At 39.1% G+C, this 19460-nt stretch overlaps 2 protein-coding genes across 2 annotated transcripts in view; both read right to left on the bottom strand.

The window, feature by feature from the left end:
- The window catches only part of fnbp4 (formin binding protein 4), a 15988-nt gene extending 2904 nt beyond the window's left edge, over positions 1–13084 (bottom strand). The window contains exons 1-12 of the mRNA XM_081355700.1: positions 12873–13084; positions 12203–12277; positions 11910–12040; positions 11274–11424; positions 11014–11158; positions 10793–10889; positions 10353–10679; positions 9957–10158; positions 8854–8945; positions 6375–6479; positions 6142–6275; positions 5152–5312 (exon numbers count right to left, since the gene is read on the bottom strand). Of these exons, the coding sequence (XP_081211826.1) occupies positions 5152–5312; positions 6142–6275; positions 6375–6479; positions 8854–8945; positions 9957–10158; positions 10353–10679; positions 10793–10889; positions 11014–11158; positions 11274–11424; positions 11910–12040; positions 12203–12277; positions 12873–12993 (1741 nt within the window). The 5' untranslated portion in view covers positions 12994–13084. The remainder of the gene's footprint in view (positions 1–5151; positions 5313–6141; positions 6276–6374; positions 6480–8853; positions 8946–9956; positions 10159–10352; positions 10680–10792; positions 10890–11013; positions 11159–11273; positions 11425–11909; positions 12041–12202; positions 12278–12872) is intronic.
- Positions 13085–15535: 2451 nt separating this feature from the next.
- lrrc10 (leucine rich repeat containing 10) lies at positions 15536–18621 on the bottom strand. Its single transcript, XM_081355497.1, has 3 exons — positions 18506–18621; positions 17198–18249; positions 15536–16106 (listed from the first exon to the last, which is right to left on the bottom strand). The coding sequence occupies exon 2, from the start codon at positions 18238–18240 to the stop codon at positions 17413–17415; it is 828 nt and encodes a 275-aa protein (XP_081211623.1). The 5' UTR covers positions 18241–18249; positions 18506–18621; the 3' UTR covers positions 15536–16106; positions 17198–17412.
- Positions 18622–19460: the final 839 nt, after the last annotated feature.

The raw sequence follows: 19460 nt of genomic DNA, 5'->3' as shown, positions 1-19460 counted from the left end.
CCTCGCCTTACTGACAACAAATACACATTTACTCTTGGGAGAACCATTCTTAATCATGTCACCTGTTATAATTATTTGGGTCTGACAATCTCAGCTTCTGGAAAGTTTGACACTGCAATGAAAGATCTGACTGATAAAGCACGCAGGGCTTATTATAGTATAAGAAAACCCCTGTTCAAATTTAACCCACCCATTAAACTGTGGCTGAAAATCTTTGACAGCATCATCAAACCCATCCTCCTATACGGCTGTGAAATCTGGGGCCCCAAATTTAAACTAAATTACAATTCCTGGGACAAAACCCCTGTGGAAACTTTCCACCTCGAGTTCTGCAAGAACATCCTGGGAACTCACAGAAACGCTCCGAGTCTGGGTTGCCGGGCAGAATTAGGCAGATTCCCTCTCCTATCTGAGATCCAGAAGAGAGCCGCAAAGTTCTGGTTCCATCTATCAGACGCGCAGACAGACAGTTACCATCACTGCGCTCTCAGACACAGGGCAGGACACCCCGAGAGCGACCCCATGACACATTTAGTGGAAAAACACCAACTTAATCCAACAATTCAGTTCAGACACGCAAAAGTAAAGGAAATAGGGAACATAACCAAAGAAGAATACATACAAGACTGGCACAAAATAAAGACTGATTATAAATTGGCCCCATACCTGACCGAGATCAGTAATTATGGTCAGAGAAAGCTCCTGACGAGGTATCGCATTAGTGACCACAGTCTGTGTGTGGAGACGGGCCGGCACAAGCCGAGCTGGAGAGCCAGAGAGCTCAGACTGTGTCCACACTGCACTGATGGAGTCGTAGAGGACGAGCTGCACTTCCTCACCCAGTGCAGCAAGTACAAACACTAGAGGTCGACCGATATGTTTTTTTTCAGGCCGATGCCGATCTTTTGAAATCCGGGTCGGCCGATGGCCGATTAATGCTGCCGATTTATTTTGGCCGATATTTGGCCGATTATGTGCTTGTTTTTAACCTCTATTTGAAAGATAAAATGTAACACAAATAATTACTTAAGATAGACAAAATTTCTCAACAAAAACATTTATTGAACACTTTACCAATCTGCACTTGTACAAAAGACAAAAAGACCTTGAGATATGTTTGGTAATTGTACCTGAATGAATTGAAAATTAATTTGCTACATTTCAGATGAATATATTTGTTTTCCTTAACATTTTAATTAACAGTAACTTAAACACTTTGCAGTTTGAATGATGTCCTGATAAACAAAATGACGGAGTATGTTTTTATGTTTCCAATGTTCGATCGCGCCCGCGCCTCACACACACACGCGCGCGTTTGCACACAAATATAAGTAAACACTTTGCGACTTTAAACACACGCCACTTTTCTTTCTCTCTCTCTCTCTCTCTCTCTCTCTCTCTCTCACTCACACACACACACACACACACACACACACACACACAGCATTGCAATCTTTACATCGCAGCCGGAGCTAAAGCGGAGCTACAGATTAGGTGTCCCTAAAGAACCCGCGTATCTAACAGTAGTTCCGCATTACTTTGCACTCGAGTTTTATTTATTTTTATAGCGTGTATACTCCGTGGAAATGTGACGCCTGTACCGTTTCGGTTCAATACGAATACATGTACCGTTCCACCCCTAGTCTACAGTGAAATACAGTCACACATTACACTGTTTGGCCAGCATTTTAACCGTGTTTAATCCAGCTACTAGCTAACGGAAATGCTAAAGTTAACTGCTGACTAGTGTCAAGTGCAGCGAAGCGATGTTTCTGTTATTCTAACGTCCGTTTTCAGAGCATCCAAGAGAAGCACAGACATAACAGTAGCACTGAAATGAAGCACAGAAATGCGCGTTGATATTCGGTCCGGTAAATAACGGTCGTTAAGGCAAAGGCACCAGTGCCGTATTAGCTCCGGGTCTGTCTGTAGCTACCCAACCCTAGCGACAACGACGCTAGCAAAGCAAAGCCAGTCCTTCACTAGCATATAGTTGGTCTCTTTTTTTATTAGGCCTACTTATTTCTCTGCATTGAGTGACAACCCTCTCAAATATAAGACACACAAACAGAACAAATAAAAGTCTCAGATTCACTGTCTGTAAATTCTTGCTTACTTATTGTGACATGATAGCAACCCTTCTGCTGTGCTAATGCAACCTCAACTAACAGTTACGCTATCAATTTCAAAGTAGCCGAACGTCATGTCGCCTATTCATGTTTTTTCTCTAAGTTGGCAATAACATATCAAAAGTTTTTAATTAAATATAAAGGAGTTTTCTCCAAGGAACTTAGCTCCTTCCTTAAGCACTGGATGAGGTCTGCTCACTCTGCTGGAGAATGACTCTAATTGCAGCGTGCGTCGAACGCGTGTTCCACAACAACAACACTAGGCTGCCCACAGATGCGCCTGCCTAATAATCGGCTTGATACACTTGGACATTGGCCGATGCCGATTATGTTAAAAATGCAAAAAATCGGCCGATTAATCGGCCGACCGATGAATCGGTCGACCTCTAACAAACACATCAGAGACTCTTATTTCACACTAATAGCTCAGATTTTACCCCAATTCCAACATGCGAGCCCCATAGACAAACTGTCTTATATTCTGGGAGAGAAAGAAGAGTGTGTTCTCCTGGCAGCGCAGTATGTGTCTTCCTGCCATCATATGAGGGACAAGGGCTGAACCCTCTTCCCTTAAACTGCTCTCTGTACTTATATATTTATTTTTATTTTTTCATTGTGATATATTTATGCATAATATTGAAATATATTTTTAATTGTTTTATTTATTTTTTATTGTTAAATTTTATGTATCAACATGTACGTATATGTTTGTATATGTTTGTATATGTCTATTGCTTTGGCAATATTGTGCTATTTTACACAGTCATGCCAATAAAGCTCATTTGAATTGAATTGAATGAGAGAGAGAGAGAGAGAGAGAGAGAGAGAGAGAGAGAGAGAGAGAGAGAGAGAGAGAGAGAGAGAGAGAGAGAGAGAGAGAGAGAGAGAGAGAGAGAGAGAGAGAGAGAGAGAGAGAGAGAGAGAGAGAGAGAGAGAGAGAGAGAGAGAGAGAGAGAGAGAGAGAGAGAGAGAGAGAGAGAGAGAGAGAGAGAGAGAGATAGAGATAGAGATAGAGATAGAGATAGAGATAGAGATAGAGAGAGAGAGAGAGATAGAGATAGAGATAGAGATAGAGATAGAGAGAGAGAGAGAGAGAGAGAGAGAGGGCCCAAATAATAAATACTGCCCAATTAAAGATAAATTAAACAATATGAAATATTACTATTGTAATTATTATTACATATAATTATCCACAACTTTCCTGCGAGTCTTAATGGGCGTCGCCATGACACTCGATACTTCCTGTTGCCGGTATCGCAGTTCCGGTTTAGCCTAACGCTTAATGAAGCTAGCACACAAGGGATATCGCGTCGCGGTACAAACGGGTGAAACTGATTACTGACAAGTAGTAATGCTGACAGATAAGCAATGGCTCCTTGTGGCTCAACTTGTACCGTTGTGGGGTGCACAACCAACACGCGAAAACTGAAGGATTTTATGAATGGGAGCTGTTTCCAACATAAACGGACTCTCTACGCAGAAAGAGTGTTTCTTGTAACGCTACTCAGAAAAAACTGCAGTACAACTGTATATATATTTTTAAATGGTATGTTTATTGTTTTCAATAATTTTAAAATTAATTCGAGAATTAACTTGAATGTGCAACAATTTGTACAAATAGAGTAGGTAGGCCTACTATATTTGTTGTAGCCTGTAAATAAGACCATTTAGTTTCATATTTGTTCAAATTTGTAATGTAATATTCTATATTCATAATCTAAATTGATTATGAAAAGTGAACACCATGATAGGATACATCGGGAGACATAGAGTGTGGGTCAGACATGATTAAACTTAATTTTCTTCATTAAGTTTTGTTTTGCCTTTCTTTAAAGTGAATTTCGTTTTGTATAAATTGTATCTTAATTTTAATACATTTTTCATCAACCAATTGCCTGGATTTAGAAGAAGCATATATATAGCAGACAATATAAATCAAGACATTGAGGCGAGGGCGCGGTCACTTGCATTGCACGTGAACAGGAGCGCATCTCTCATCGTAAATTAACAGAAACTCAGACATGAGAAATATAGCCTATCTAAAGAAAGCTTTAAATGTCTTTAAACGAAACAATTCAAAATTAAAAGAAATAGGCTCTCTGATTATGTAATCCAAGTTGTGCATTTCTCTCTAGGCTATAGGTGCGTTCACTACGGAGATGGCGATCGTCAACTTCATCTTTGCAACAGACACTGTCAGAAAAGACTAGTTTATTAATAAAAATCAATGCACGTGTCACCGGATTTACAAATGCACATCTTGCTTGTTGCACGCACACTCACATATGATGTCCAAACAACGAGATATTGTGTTGAAATAACATTATAACAATAATAAATCTTTAATAATATTTGATTGAATGCCGAATGTTGTGCTTGTTCAATTTTATAAAATTCTTTAATTGTGATCATTAAAATAACTGAATATTAAATATTAAGTGGCCAATTTTTGCTCATTTATTAAAGTATTTATATATAATATATCTAGCACCCCCTCAGCACATGTAAAAAAAAAATCTGGCGCCGCCCCTGGTTATAACGGCCGACGTATTAAAAATGGTTGGGTCTAAATTGGGCTCGGGCTCATAATTACAGTTAGTGTGACGGGCCGGGCTCGGACACAACGGGCTCAGGTAGGGTCGGGCTTGATTTTTTGGGCCCGATCTAAGCTCTACTCGTCATTACCCAAGCAAGTTGTTTGGGCTTGTTGAGGCTCTCTGATAGCAGACTCTTCAGGCTAACGTAAACCGGAAGTTCGTTACCGGCTTGTTCTACGTTGCCATAGCGATCACGGGAAAGGTCAGAGTTCGGGAAAGTTGTGGATAAGTACAACTGTAAATTTACACTTGAAACATGCAGTGCATATATTTAATTAAAACTGCAGCCTATGCAATAGGTGATTTTAACATTATTAGAATCTAAAAACCTATTCATCATGAAAGAGGTGTATTGAAGTCATTGTATGTATAATTAGAAGTTTAATGTATTTTTAAGTAAAGATGTCATGACCAACAACCCTGACCTGTTAAAGCACCAGCGGTCTCTGCAGAAGGTTGGCTTGTATCTCCGGTTGCAGCTGTGGGCGGCAGGGGCGGCTTGGCTTCCTCTTCCTCCTTCACGACAGGAAACTCCCACTGGGAAGCATTGGTCCGCTCGTTCACATAGAAGTACCGCCTGTGCTCTCTAGAGGTGGAGAAACAAACACACAGATGCGTCTTAGCAACTTTTCCCTCAACTGATTTCAAGGTCGTGAGACCCTTGGAGAGTCAAAGGGAAGGGGGGGGCTCTAGTTCCCTAATGAGGGAATCTTGAACTGGGCTTCATTGGGAGCCCAGAGGAGAAACCAGATTATAATGGGTGCACTAATAAAGAACCCACCTTAATCTCTATAAAAAATAATAAAAATAAAAAACATGGCAAAAAAATAGAGAAATCTCCAATCCTGAAAAGTTACCAACATCGTTACAAATCATGGCAATACTCACACTGACAGTGACAAAACCCCTCCGCTAGATGCCTTAAGGCAGGCATCTTTAACAGAGGGTAAAAGACAACATTTTTATTTAAAAAATGAAAAGAAATCCAGTAAAACAATGAAATAGATTGGTCTGACCTTCAGGCTCCGAAGGCAAGGCATCGTCTTCCTTTACTGATGCTCGTGTGACACGCTGCTTCCACATGGTCACTCATTTCTCCCATCATTTTGGGGGCAGTCCTGCAAAGTTCAAAGCTCTCGCACGCGCAACCACCTTCCTAACCCTTTTGACTGACTTTGAGGGGGAAGAGATGGGGCCCCAATTCTTTGGTGGTCAGGCTGGCTCTTTAGAGACGCTCCCTTATCAGGATTACCTTCTGTCTTTATCCGTGCTCGTAAACACTCCCCAGTAATACAACCAAGTGCAAATCAGTCGCGCGTTTGTCATAGCGGCGGAGGCAGTGTCAATCGTCACATGAGGAGGGGGACTTTTAGGGAGGGGGAGTGATAAGGATGTGAAAGGTAAGGAGCGCGTACCTGTCCCAGTGGCAGGACCAGCCTTTGGGAGTGGCGTTAAGTTCGTAATGTTTTATGTGCTCGGCGGCTTCTTGCAGCCTGCGCCGGAGATAGTTTCCGTTCAGAGCGCCCTCTCGCCAGTCTGCGATCCGCGTCTGGAGGAAGGGAAACAAGTCGAAGGGCCGTTTCAATACATGGATCGGAAGCATAAACAAATAACTGCGCTTTTGAGATTATTGTCAGTGTTTTCTTACCTCCGTTTGCAGCAACAGCAGTTGAAAGTTCGAAATGGTTTTCTTGTCAATTCCCAAGAACTCCATTTTGCTGGTGAGTGTGTTGGCAAGCTCTCCGATCTGAAACTAAAACAGGCGACATGGTCAACTTTTAATAAAGACCATTGCTGTCACAAGACATTTCATATTACCAATAACTGTAACTTGTAGCTCATTTTCTTATAGTAGTGCAACTATGAGGTATACCAGAAGTTGTTTAAATTTAGAAATCAGCAGATTTAGAATGATTTCTGAAGGATCATGTGACACTGAAGACTGGAGTAATGATGCTGACCCCAAACTTAAGTAAGCCATTGACGACTTCTAGGGATGTACAATGTTTTTATAAACATTTTTTATTATATTGTTATCGGCCCAATAAGAACATTTGGCCAATATATTAAAGCTGATAATTTCCTTCAGCTGAGACACTCCAGATGCGCACTGTTCACCATGATGGTTTTAAATTGCTTGAAATATGATTAGAATCACTTCAAAAAAGAAAAATACAGCAGCAAGCAAGTCTGTCATATAGGCTACATAAAATTATAACAAGAGCATTATAATTGTGTGCTTGGGACATGGCTTTTAATGAGACTTTTGCTTTTGTAATCAGGCTCCCTAAATTACATAAAAATTTGAATTTAGATTTATCGGCCAATATATCGGTTATCGGCTTTCAAATATATATATATATATATATATATATATATATATACAGTGAGGAAAATAAGTATTTGAACACCCTGCTATTTTGCAAGTTCTCCCACTTAGAAATCATGGAGGGGTCTGAAATTGTCATCGTAGGTGCATGTCCACTGTGAGACATAATCTAAAAAAAAAAAAATCCAGAAATCACAATGTATGATTTTTTAACTATTTATTTGTATGATACAGCTGCAAATAAGTATTTGAACACCTGAGAAAATCAATGTTAATATTTGGTACAGTAGCCTTTGTTTGCAATTTCAGAGGTCAAACGTTTCCTGTAGTTTTTCACCAGGTTTGCACACACTGCAGGAGGGATTTTGGCCCACTCCTCCACACAGATCTTCTCTAGATCAGTCAGGTTTCTGGGCTGTCGCTGAGAAACACAGAGTTTGAGCTCCCTCCAAAGATTCTCTATTGGGTTTAGGTCTGGAGACTGGCTAGGCCACGCCAGAACCTTGATATGCTTCTTACTGAGCCACTCCTTGGTTATCCTGGCTGTGTGCTTCGGGTCATTGTCATGTTGGAAGACCCAGCCTCGACCCATCTTCAATGCTCTAACTGAGGGAAGGAGGTTGTTCCCCAAAATCTCGCAATACATGGCCCCGGTCATCCTCTCCTTAATACAGTGCAGTCGCCCTGTCCCATGTGCAGAAAAACACCCCCAAAGCATGATGCTACCACCCCCATGCTTCACAGTAGGGATGGTGTTCTTGGGATGGTACTCATCATTCTTCTTCCTCCAAACACGTTTAGTGGAATTATGACCAAAAAGTTATATTTTGGTCTCATCTGACCACATGATTTTCTCCCATGACTCCTCTGGATCATCCAAATGGTCATTGGCAAACTTAAGACGGGCCTTGACATGTGCTGGTTTAAGCAGGGGAACCTTTCGTGCCATGCAAGATTTCAAGCCATGACGTCTTAGTGTATTACCAACAGTAACCTTGGAAACGGTGGTCCCAGCTCTTTTCAGGTCATTGACCAGCTCCTCCCGTGTAGTTCTGGGCTGATTTCTCACCTTTCTTAGGATCATTGAGACCCCACGAGGTGAGATCTTGCATGGAGCCCCAGTCCGAGGGAGATTGACAGTCATGTTTAGCTTCTTCCATTTTCTAATGATTGCTCCAACAGTGGACCTTTTTTCACCAAGCTGCTTGGCAGTTTCCCCGTAGCCCTTTCCAGCCTTGTGGAGGTGTACAATTTTGTCTCTAGTGTCTTTGGACAGCTCTTTGGTCTTTGCCATGTTAGTAGTTGGATTCTTACTGATTGTATGGGGTGGACAGGTGTCTTTATGCAGCTAACGACCTCAAACAGGTGCATCTAATTTAGGATAATAAATGGAGTGGAGGTGGACATTTTAAAGGCAGACTAACAGGTCTTTGAGGGTCAGAATTCTAGCTGATAGACAGGTGTTCAAATACTTATTTGCAGCTGTATCATACAAATAAATAGTTAAAAAATCATATATTGTGATTTCTGGATTTTTTTTTTTAGATTATGTCTCTCACAGTGGACATGCACCTACGATGACAATTTCAGACCTCTCCATGATTTCCAGGTGGGAGAACTTGCAAAATAGCAGGGTGTTCAAATACTTATTTTCCTCACTGTATATATATATATATATATATATATATATATATATTAGTGCATCCCTAATTGATTGTAAAAAAAAAAAAAAAAAAAACACCGTAATGTGCACAGTTTATTTGCACACAATAAGAACAGGGACGTGTATCAAAAATACCTTGAGGTCCTCTTCTTCCTTCTGAAGAGCTTTGGTTACAGGCTTCTCCTTTTCATCTTCTTCTCCTTGCTTCTCGGCCGTTTTGGAATGTGCTTGAAATGCAAAAGGTTCAGTAAGTCACTCATTCATTCACGATGTACAAAACCTAATTTCTGTCAGGTTAATTACTAAAAATATCGATTTCTCGATTTCAATCGATTCTCATTTTTATGAACCAATATCGATTCTTAAATCCCAAGAATCAATCTTTTTTAGTCTGCTGTTTTCAGGTGATGAATGAACAGAGCTTTCGTGCCTCCCATTCAATAAATCGCAATAAGCGTTGTGCTTTGTTACTGTTGATATGAAACAAAGTCTCTGATTTCAAATTCTGTCCATTTTATGAAATTCAAACAATAAATACCGCTTTGGCGCTCTTTATTGTGACGAATCGTTGTTGCCACCTCAGTTCAAGCGAAGCGGCACGTGAACTGATCATCTCTTCTTCTTTACTACTAGTTACAGCACGAAATAAACATTTATGAACATCAGAAGGTATGTTGAAAGATGCAGTAGAACTCACCAGAATCCCTATCACGTCACATGTAATCTCTCAATCAGTGCTTCAACCACGGGAAGACATCAATAAACAATGTCACGTAATATTACATTTACCTCAGAAAAGCCATTCAGTGACCATAAAACTAGAAAAAAATAATCTAGAGGAGCATTTTGCTAAATATATACTATGTACTATATTACATGTTTTACTGTTCTTCAATATTTAATGAATGTTTGAATAAATCCATCAAATGTTTATATTTCAAAAAACAATTGAGTAGAAACATAATTCTGTAATAATAAAGTTAGTCATAACTTTATTACGATAAAAATGTCCTTATGTGTGATCTAATTGTTTGTATATAAATCAGTTATTTAACCTTCAATATTAAGAGTAATGTAGTACCAACTGAATCCATGTTCAGTTTACAGTACTAATTAGTTGAGATTTTTTTCCCTGAGGAAATTTGCCATGTAGCGTACCTGATATATATCCAAATTAATCGATATTGAATAGAATCGAATCACAAGTTTGTGAATCAAAATCATTTCCAAATCTTTACCATTGTCTGAGTGCTCTGGAGTGGTCCATCCCGCCTTATCCGAACCCCGGCTGCTCGAGTCAGGACTTGGCGCGCGGATGAAGGCCGTCTTCCATTTGCTCTTCTTCAAGAGTAAATTACGAGGCCCATCCTGACTAGCTTCAGAACAGGGGCTCGAACCACCGGCACTGCCGTCACCTTCCTCCAAGGCACGAAGCTCAGCCTGCAGAACAACAAACTTTCAATATCACCATTTCAAAAAAGAAACCTTATATTTTAAGTAATTAAATACTAATTCATTGACAATACTGGCTTATGAAAATCAGACCAAGGTGTTTACATGAGGCATTCATACGCAGAATATAGGAATATTCATACAATATAGACTAATGAGTTATTTCTAATGATGCAACTCACTTTTTTCCTCTCTAGTGCTAGTTCTAGTTCCATGGTGTCTTCTTCTGCCTCCTCCTCCCTGTCGGAGGATTCTGCTGAGTGGTTCCTGCTGCGCTGGTTACTCTGACTATCCGTGTCCCGGAGAGCTGGGGAGTCCAAAGACGGAGTGCCTTCTCCCTCTAGTTCCTGGGCCGCTTCTATGGTCTCCTCTATGGCCAGCACCTTCTTTCTCCACTTCTCCTCAGCCTCCTTCACCTCTTCTGGGATGAGAGGAGCAAGAAGAGTAGCTGCCACTCCTCTCCTCTCTTCTTCCTCGCTGGTCAAAGCCACAACACTCTCGATAACTTCCTGTGAGGATAGAGGAAGAATTACACCAATGACCAAACTGTAAAAATAAAATATTTCAAGTAGTTTTCCCATCCCATGTAATTGAAAGGGAAGTCGCAAAAAAAATTCCTTGCCTTCTTTTTGGTTTCTCTCTTAGATGCAGGAGCAGCTGCAACAGGCGGTTCAGTATAACTGCTATGATGTGCAACACCATTGCCATTTACAGATGAGCTGTGGAAAATAACATTCCAAGTAAGACGAATATATATATATATATATATATATATATATACACATACATATATTGCAACATAGATAATTAACACGTTATAAATGTTGGTTTTGCTGCACTTGCCTGCCAGTGTAATGTAGACTCTGCATCTGGTCTGCCAGGTAATGCGGAAGCTCCCAGGCCACCTCATTGGTCTGAGTATTCCAGTAGTAGTAACAGCCGGTATTTTCATCCCACACTTCCTGCCAATCACCCATCTCCAACCCAGCTACAACATCCCCGAACACAAGAAAACACAGATTAGGTGTTTTCTCTTACGTTTTGAATTATTTTGAGATGTATACTCTATGCAGGAAACCAAACCAGTCAACTAGAAAACGTACCTCCTGCGAGGGAGTACTGCGTGTTGTATTGATATTCTTGAGTCTGCTGGTCTGTTTTGGGCTCAGGGCGAGGAGGAGTTGGGGCTGGTGCGCTTGCCTCTGTCCCCGATTCAGGTGTCTGGGCTGGTTGGGTCGTAATTGCATCAATTTCCTTTGGGGAAGACAAATGATAACCCATGTTGATAGAAAAAAATATTTTTTTAAGATAAACTGTGCATAAATCAACATGTCTGGTCTTAAAGGGTTTCTTCTTCCTACTCACTCTCATGTTACTCAAAACTTGTGTAATAATGGCTGATTTTCAGCATGCCTGGGAGCTGCCATCATTGGGGAAAATAAACAGCATGACGAATCTATGACTATCACCCAAATCGACTAATTTATGTAATCTATGTTGATGCGTTATTCCAGCCCTAATATAAAGTAATTGTGTCTCTTCAATTACACCACTTCATTATGAACGTTTTGAAGCATCAAGAGTTTTGGGTGTATAGACTTTCAACGTAGGGACAGAAATCACCGAAGATAAAGTTGTGTGGGTTTGGAAGAACATGAAGGTAAGGAAGTAATCAATGACAATTTTCAATTTTGTGAATTAACCCTTTAGTGGCACAAGTAGCTCATGACTTCACTCACCGCCATAAAATTGGCAAGTGTGCTGTCAATGTCTGCAGACTGGTTATGTTTTGCCTTGGTGACAGTCGAGGTGTTTTCCGCCGAATCTTCATCTTCACTGTCTTCATAAGCTCCAAGCAGAGATAAACCCTCTACAGAGCAAATACAAGGATATTTGTAGAACATTAGATTCAAATTCTTTAACCCATGTAATAGTATATGTGTGTGTGTGTGTGTGTCATTATGATATGAATTCTTGCAATATTATTCTACACATTGGTTATTTTATGTAGTGACAATTTGGTATAACTTACGTGTGGCCTTCACAGCTGGTGTCTTCATTACTACATTAACTTCTCTCTGCCCGTCTGTGTTACCCTCAGGTTCGTCTACAAAAGGAAACATCCAGTTTGTAAAAAAAAATAATAATTAAACATTTATAACAAAGATGTCCTAGTGCGGGTGAATTAGCATGTTGGCTAACGCTTTGTCAGAAGCGCTGTGCGGCTGGGCTGCTAACTCCAAATGCGGCTTATAAATTACTTAAATAAGAAACACTCCTCTTTAATATATACAAGTAATTGTTAAGGATTAATTGATGTTGTTTACGTCATAACCAGCTTGACAAGTTATATCAGTAACGCTAGGCAATTTTTTCGGTTCATCGGTAACGTTACCATTGTGGCTAAAGCTAAACTTGACAAACGGCTATTCAAAAGGTATGAACTGAACCACACAGTTTGTCTGTGATTATATAAAAAAAATAACTCATACCAAAACAAAAAATCATATTTTTTATTATGATTAGCCAAATGGCGCAAATGTAAGCCAACTAGTTTACTAAATAAACCCGTTTTCCACAGGCGTGTTTCTCCTAAAATGGTTTCGTCTTGCTCCATGTTTTGTGTAACGTTAACGTTATCTGATTCTACCTTATACTTTATACGACTTGAATAATGTCTAGTGATCTCAATTCTCTCCCACCTTCGGATCCAGAGGCGCCCCCGTCCTCTCTAGCGGCTCCCGTGGCGCTGCGGTTCGGCCCGGGCGGTGAGAGCTGTAATATGGTTCTCCTGCCGGTGCCTGTGCGAGTCTTCTTCCCCATCACTGCCGTTAGTAATGGAGCTCCGCTCAATCTCGGCCCTGTGTGTGTGGAACAAGAACAACTGATCGCTCTTTCTTTCCAAATGGCTGATTGACTTTGTGTCCTTCAAAATAAAAGTTCTTATGTAACTTCAGCGTTTTGTCGTTCTTCCTGCCAAACACATATATTTACGCAAATGTTGTAACAGCTGTGTATAATGAGACTGTAGGCTATTTAATAACAAAAAAGATCCGATGATCTTCGTTTTTATCTTGCTTTTGTATAGAGAAGGACTTTGAATTTGTCATGTTGTGTAGCTGCTGGGTTAAAAAAATCTGACACATTTAAAATCACGGACAGATATATAAATAATAATAATAATAATAATAATAATAATAATAATTAATTGTTGTTGTTTGTGGGTAATTTTGAAATAATTTTCACATACGTACGTTTATTATTAATTAATTTATATGTTTTTTATACTATGTTTTATATATGAAGAGTTCAGATGCAAAAGCCTCTAAGTGCCATCTGAAATTTTCTTCTAGAATGATCATTTATCAAACTTATTTATTTAAGTTCAGTTATTTCACTTAAATGGCAATTAATAGGTAATTTTCATTGTCATTTAAGTGAAATTACTGAACTTAAACAGGCTTCATAAAAATGATCATTCTAGAATAAAATTTCAGATGGCACTTAGAGGCTTTTGCATCTGAACTCTTCATATTATTATGTATTATATTTATACTAGATTTAGATAGGTCTACTATTAACTGTAGATCATGTAGCTTATTTGCGAGGTTTATACTATATATTTTCTCCGTTTGCACAGACAAGGCTTTAGCTAGTCCCAGACTAAAATGCATGTTTGAGCTGTCTTAACTGAAAGCAACTTGCACTGACATATCTTAAAATATGTCAGTAGGCCTACCATTGTTTTGTCTCAAGTCAAGTCAAGTCAAGTCATTTAGGGCTTAAGCCCTCTGCTACTGTTCCAAAATGCTGCAGCTAGGGTTTTCTTGTATGCTACTGTGTTAGATTAAACTGGGAAGAGTCATAGCACTTGCATATTTTTGTCCTATGTTAGTTTAACTGCTTCTATTGTTCTCATTTGTAAGTCGCTTTGGATAAAAGCGTCTGCTAAATGAATAAATTTAAATGTAAAATGCACACCAGTAATGTTTTTATCTAAGGCACGTTTATAAAGGCTATTTAAAGTGGTGGTATAATGCCCTTTTCACAAGATGTAAAATAAGTCTTTGGTGTCCCCAGAGTGTGTATGTGACGTTTTAGCCCAAAATGGCATGTTAAAATGGTCCCTTTTTGAGGGTGAGCATTTTTGTGTCTGTCCCTTTAAATGCAAATGAGCTGCTGCTCCCAGCACAGACGGCGGAGCTTCAACAGCTTGTGTCCTTTTACCTCACACAGACATGCACTGAAAATTTCAAACACTTTTAACCTTTTACGTTCAATCCGGATTCAGACAATGATGGAGATACTCAAGAAAAAGTGACAACATGTAGCATGCAACAGGACATTTCTGAATGGTTAGTTGATGAATTTATGTAGCTTATAGTTATGTTCTAGACAGTCATTGATTAGCAAATTCTGTTTTGATAATCTATAAATTGCGTTCCCGGGGGCGGGGTTTATGTAAATTTATGGGGTCGTGATGTCACTAACCCTGGAGGAAGAAGCTTGTTTACCAGCCATTTGTTGTAGTCCTTAAAAAGCAATTTCTTTAAAAGAAAATGTCTCCCTTTGCTTTGAACTTTGAGCGTTGTAACTTTGCAGATGTTGTTTATGCTCAAATAGCAACATTACACACTAACTAAAGTTAGAAAAGGGAAATCATAATCAACCACCCCTTTAAATATGCTAATTTAACTCAGGCCTAATCCTGGTTTATTCTGAATCCTGTTTGTGAATCTGAGACCTGCCTTAATGTTTAATTTACTAGCCTAAAAACATAGGCCTAATGCGATTGAGTGACTACATCACTGACAGATTCTATTTTGTAAATGCTTAAATAATACACATCAAAATATGCATAATTTTAAACAATGTCTGATTGCTTATAATTATTCTGTCATCCTTTGTTGGCTTGTTCACATATTTTTAACCCGTGAATATAACAGTGTCCTGCTTGACTTCATATTACAGAGCAGGAGCACTATAGAGGATGATTAAAACCTATTAAGAGTCTTGCATCAAAATGGAGACCCGAATCTGTTCATGAAAACCTGCATTATTTATGAACGGGGCACATTGTTAGAATTGTACCATTTATCATTGGCATGGCCAACCTCACTGAACAGATTCAGAAATCTGGTTAAACTAATGCCTGGCTGAAAACTGAGGCTACTTTCTACAGAAAATTTTTAGGTTGCAGATTTGGAAAAACAAAATCGTAGACCTGAAAATGTGTATTTTTCCGAAGAAGAAATGTTGCCAATACTGTAAAACATTGAAATGATGTAGCAATCATAAATAACATCACAAAAAGAAATAAAAAAAGAAAGAAAGAAAGAAAGAAAGAAAGACGCACACTTCATATCAAAGCTGATACCCTTTAATTTAAATATTTGTGTTACAAATGGCAGAAAAAATATGTGTAAATTAAATATTTAATATTCAAATTCATAAATATAAATACTTTAATTCTAATATCTAATATATGTCCCAATTGTTTATTATGAATCTAATTAATATATATAAATATATTGCAATTATTTACATTTAAATAATTTCTATACACTTCTGTAAATCTACTGTAAAATATATACTAGTGCCGATTTCACAGACCAGGCTTAAGCCTATCCCAGACTTAAATGCATGTTTGAGTTGTTTTAACTGAAAGAAACTTGCACTGGCACACTGTAAAAAAAAAGAAATGAAAAAGTTGTTGCCTTAAATTTTAAAGTACAATCAACTTGGATGTTTAAGTCATTGTAACTTAAATTACATTAAACTGACTTAAAAACGAGTTGAATCTTGTATAACTTGTGAAAAAAGTTGAAAATTGCTTAACTTATTGTGATGAGTTAAAGCAATGTAAAAACATATGTTGTCATAACTTATTGATCATAATTTTTTTTTTTTACAGTTATGTCAGTGTCTCAAAATGCCTGATTTACGGTGGCCCAGTAGTGCACAACACATCGAAATGTAAAAAGCAAACATAAGTTCACAACACAACGGAAACAAGCCACAACACAACGAAATAAAGCCACAACACAACGGAAATAAGCCACAACACAACGAAATAAAGCCACAACACAACGGAAAATCTACAACACAACGAAATAAAGCCACAACACAACGGAAATGCTCCCGACCACTAGAGGGCTCTCGGAGCCCGGTAAAGTTAGTTTTCCTAGCCATTGTTCTATAGAGTCAGCAGTCTTAATATATCAATACCACGATTAGTTTTAACAGTGTATAAAGACATAAAATATTACTTCAAAATAACCTACATGAATTATAGCTGCGTATTTGATTTATACTCGAGAACGCTTGGACGCGCTACCACAGCGCATGATCCATAAGGGAACGTCTGGCAATTCCATCAAGTGGTTAAAACGTATAATTTATTATAATATAATTTGATAAATAAAAATAAAAAACATTTGTTGAAATAGGAAGGTATTGGCACAATTCCACCTATAATAAGTCAGTCTGGTCACTAGAACCACAAGCTTTGTGACATGATAAAAGAAAAAAAAAACTTTTACAGAAATTTCCTAAAAAAAATGTTTACTGTAAATACATGAAGGGTATTGGAAAAAAGTCACCTGTATTAAGTCAGTCTACTATCAAATACAATCAAGCTTTGGATTTTGAACATGTCTGTTTTTGAATGTTAAAAGTAATTTTAATTAATACAAATTATACGTTTTAACAACTTGGAGGAATTGGCAGACGTTTCCTCTGGGATCAAGCGCTGTGGTAAGCGCGTCAAACTAACTTTATCGCGCTCCGAGAGCCGTCTAGTGGTCGGGAGCATTTCCGTTTTGTTGTGGCTTTATTTCGTTGTGTTGTAGATTTTCCGTTGTGTTGTGGCTTTATTTCGTTGTGTTGTAGATTTTCCGTTGTGTTGTGGCTTATTTCCGTTGTGTTGTGGCTTATTTCCGTTGTGTTGTGGCTTTATTTCGTTGTGTTGTGAACTTATGTTTGCTTTTTAAATGTCGTTGTGTTGTGCACTACTGGGCCACCGTACTGATTTAACTAAGGCCTAATCCTGGCTTAATTTAAGCCCTGTCTGTGAAACCAGGCCTATATCTATTATAAAAATGATAAAAGACTATAGAGAAATAATTGTCACTTTTTACAAACACTCTATTAAGCAGTCGTCCTCTGCAGTTTTAAAAACTCATCATTATCTTGATGCTCTTTGTATCTCAAAGCTGCTCTACGGTTCCTCACTGATTTTCTTCACTCGATGTCTTCCACTGATCCCTGGACCTTCACGCTTGCTTGGACAACATTTCCATCACCCTCATCTTCCTCACCATCAGAGCTGTCGGCCCAGCGCCCGACCCGTCTCACGCCCTCAGCCACCACGGGTGCGTTCACACAGGGATTGTGGTCGTAGATGACGAGCTTCAATCCTCTTAAGTAGGCCAGCGACGGAAACTGCTGAATGCGATTGCGGTCAACATCGATCACCTCCAAGTAATGCATCTTCAGCAGCACAGGAGGGAAGTCATTTAGCACGTTCCCCGCCAGCCAGATGCTGCGCAGCTCCTCCAGTCGCCCGAGCTCGGAGGGTAAACTACGTAGCTGATTGTAGCCCAAATGAAGGGTCTTGATGTTGGGAAGCTGGCATATTACTCGAGGGAACTTGGTGAAGCAGTTGGTCTCCAGCCACAACGTTTTAAGCTCTGTGAGTTGCCTCAGCTCTTTTGGCAGCCCGTACAGTCGGTTATTACCGAGGTAGAGGATGTTCAGCTGAACGAGGCTGCATACGACCAGAGGAAGCTCTTCGAAGCGGTTGAAGTCCAAGGCTAGAAGCTGGAGCTTCTGCAGGTTTCGCAGCTCCGACGGCAGGCTGCTCAGGTGGTTGTCGCTTAGATAGAGTTTGACTAGTTCATTGAAAGCAGAAGCTCTGGTTGGAAAGCGACGTAACTGCCGGCTACTCAGGTCTAGAGTACGATCAAGCGGCATCTCCTTCAAGTCGCCTACTAAGAAGCGTTGACATCTCTCGGAGGGCACGAAGGCCACGGCACCCCGCACAACATTTCCCATCTTCTCGGCCCACATTCATGGTCTCTTGAAACACAATATAAGGGTACACAAGGGTCAAACATAAAGGTTTCTGGAGCAATGCTATACACTCTTAAAAATATAGGTTCTTTATTGGCATCGATGGTTACATAAGAACCTTTAATCTATGGAAGAATGTGAAAGGTTCTTTATGGAACCCACGATGCCAATAAAGAACCATTATTTTTAAGTGTATACATAAGTGATATGAATGACACAATGAAAAGACTAAATAAAAACTTAAATATTCCTTTCTTCTTACCAGGTTGCCGTAATGTAGATCTTCATTTACCATCGAGCTTTTTTGTCAGAAAGACTGAGAGCGCAAAATGGGCGTCAGTGTGGTGTTTCGTGCTCCTGTGTTCTGCTGACACCTCTGCCCTGCCAGTCGCCGAGAGCACCAGAGATGACATCCAGCATGCTCCTCCCCATTCCGGATAAATGATTTCTTCCAGCTCTGGAAGGTGGAGCTGGCAGGGAGCTGTTATAAGCCTAAAGGTGTCTTGTGATTAAGGAATTTGAGGGTCATCTGAGACCTTCTATTTAAGCGCTTTTATCTCAAGTCAGGACCCTCTACATAACTGAGACCACTTGAGAGCACCACCCCAAAAAGATAAGACTCACCCAGTTATGGACAACCAGTAGAGGCTGTCAACATCACATGGCATGCCACAGTATTTGGTTGGGAAAGTTTAAGAGTAAGAATGGGAAATAAAAAAAAGAGTTTTTTTCATAATCAAACTGAATATAATATATAATCAAAATGGCCTGTTAAATTTATGGTAAAAACTATAAGCTGTTGTTGCCAGAAATTCACCGTAAATATACTGTGACAGTTTTTCCAGCTCTACAGAATGCCTGTATATTTTACAGCTTATAACTGTATATTTTACTAAGTGATATAATGTTAATATACGTACTTTAAATTACAAAAGCTGCCTTTTTACTGTAAGACGTTTACCAACACAAAACCACATGAATCAAGGTTCGTAATTGGCCTGTCCATACAACATATCAAATACTTGTAAATGGTGCACAAGGTCATTTACATATAAAAACAAAACACCATCAGGGTAACATACATGACTCTAAAATAATGCAGTACACATTAACTACATAACATAAACTGTAACACAAAACAGACTTATATACTTTTCTGATAACAAAAATAAGAAGAAACCAAATTATTTATTTTTAAAAAATGTATCGTATGTTAT

The sequence above is a fragment of the Scardinius erythrophthalmus genome (genome assembly GCF_964197995.2).
Source record: "Scardinius erythrophthalmus genome assembly, chromosome: 24".
Lineage (NCBI taxonomy): Eukaryota > Metazoa > Chordata > Actinopteri > Cypriniformes > Leuciscidae > Scardinius > Scardinius erythrophthalmus.
The sequence above is the reverse complement of the archived record's forward strand: the minus strand, read 5'-3'. Positions and strand labels throughout refer to the sequence as shown.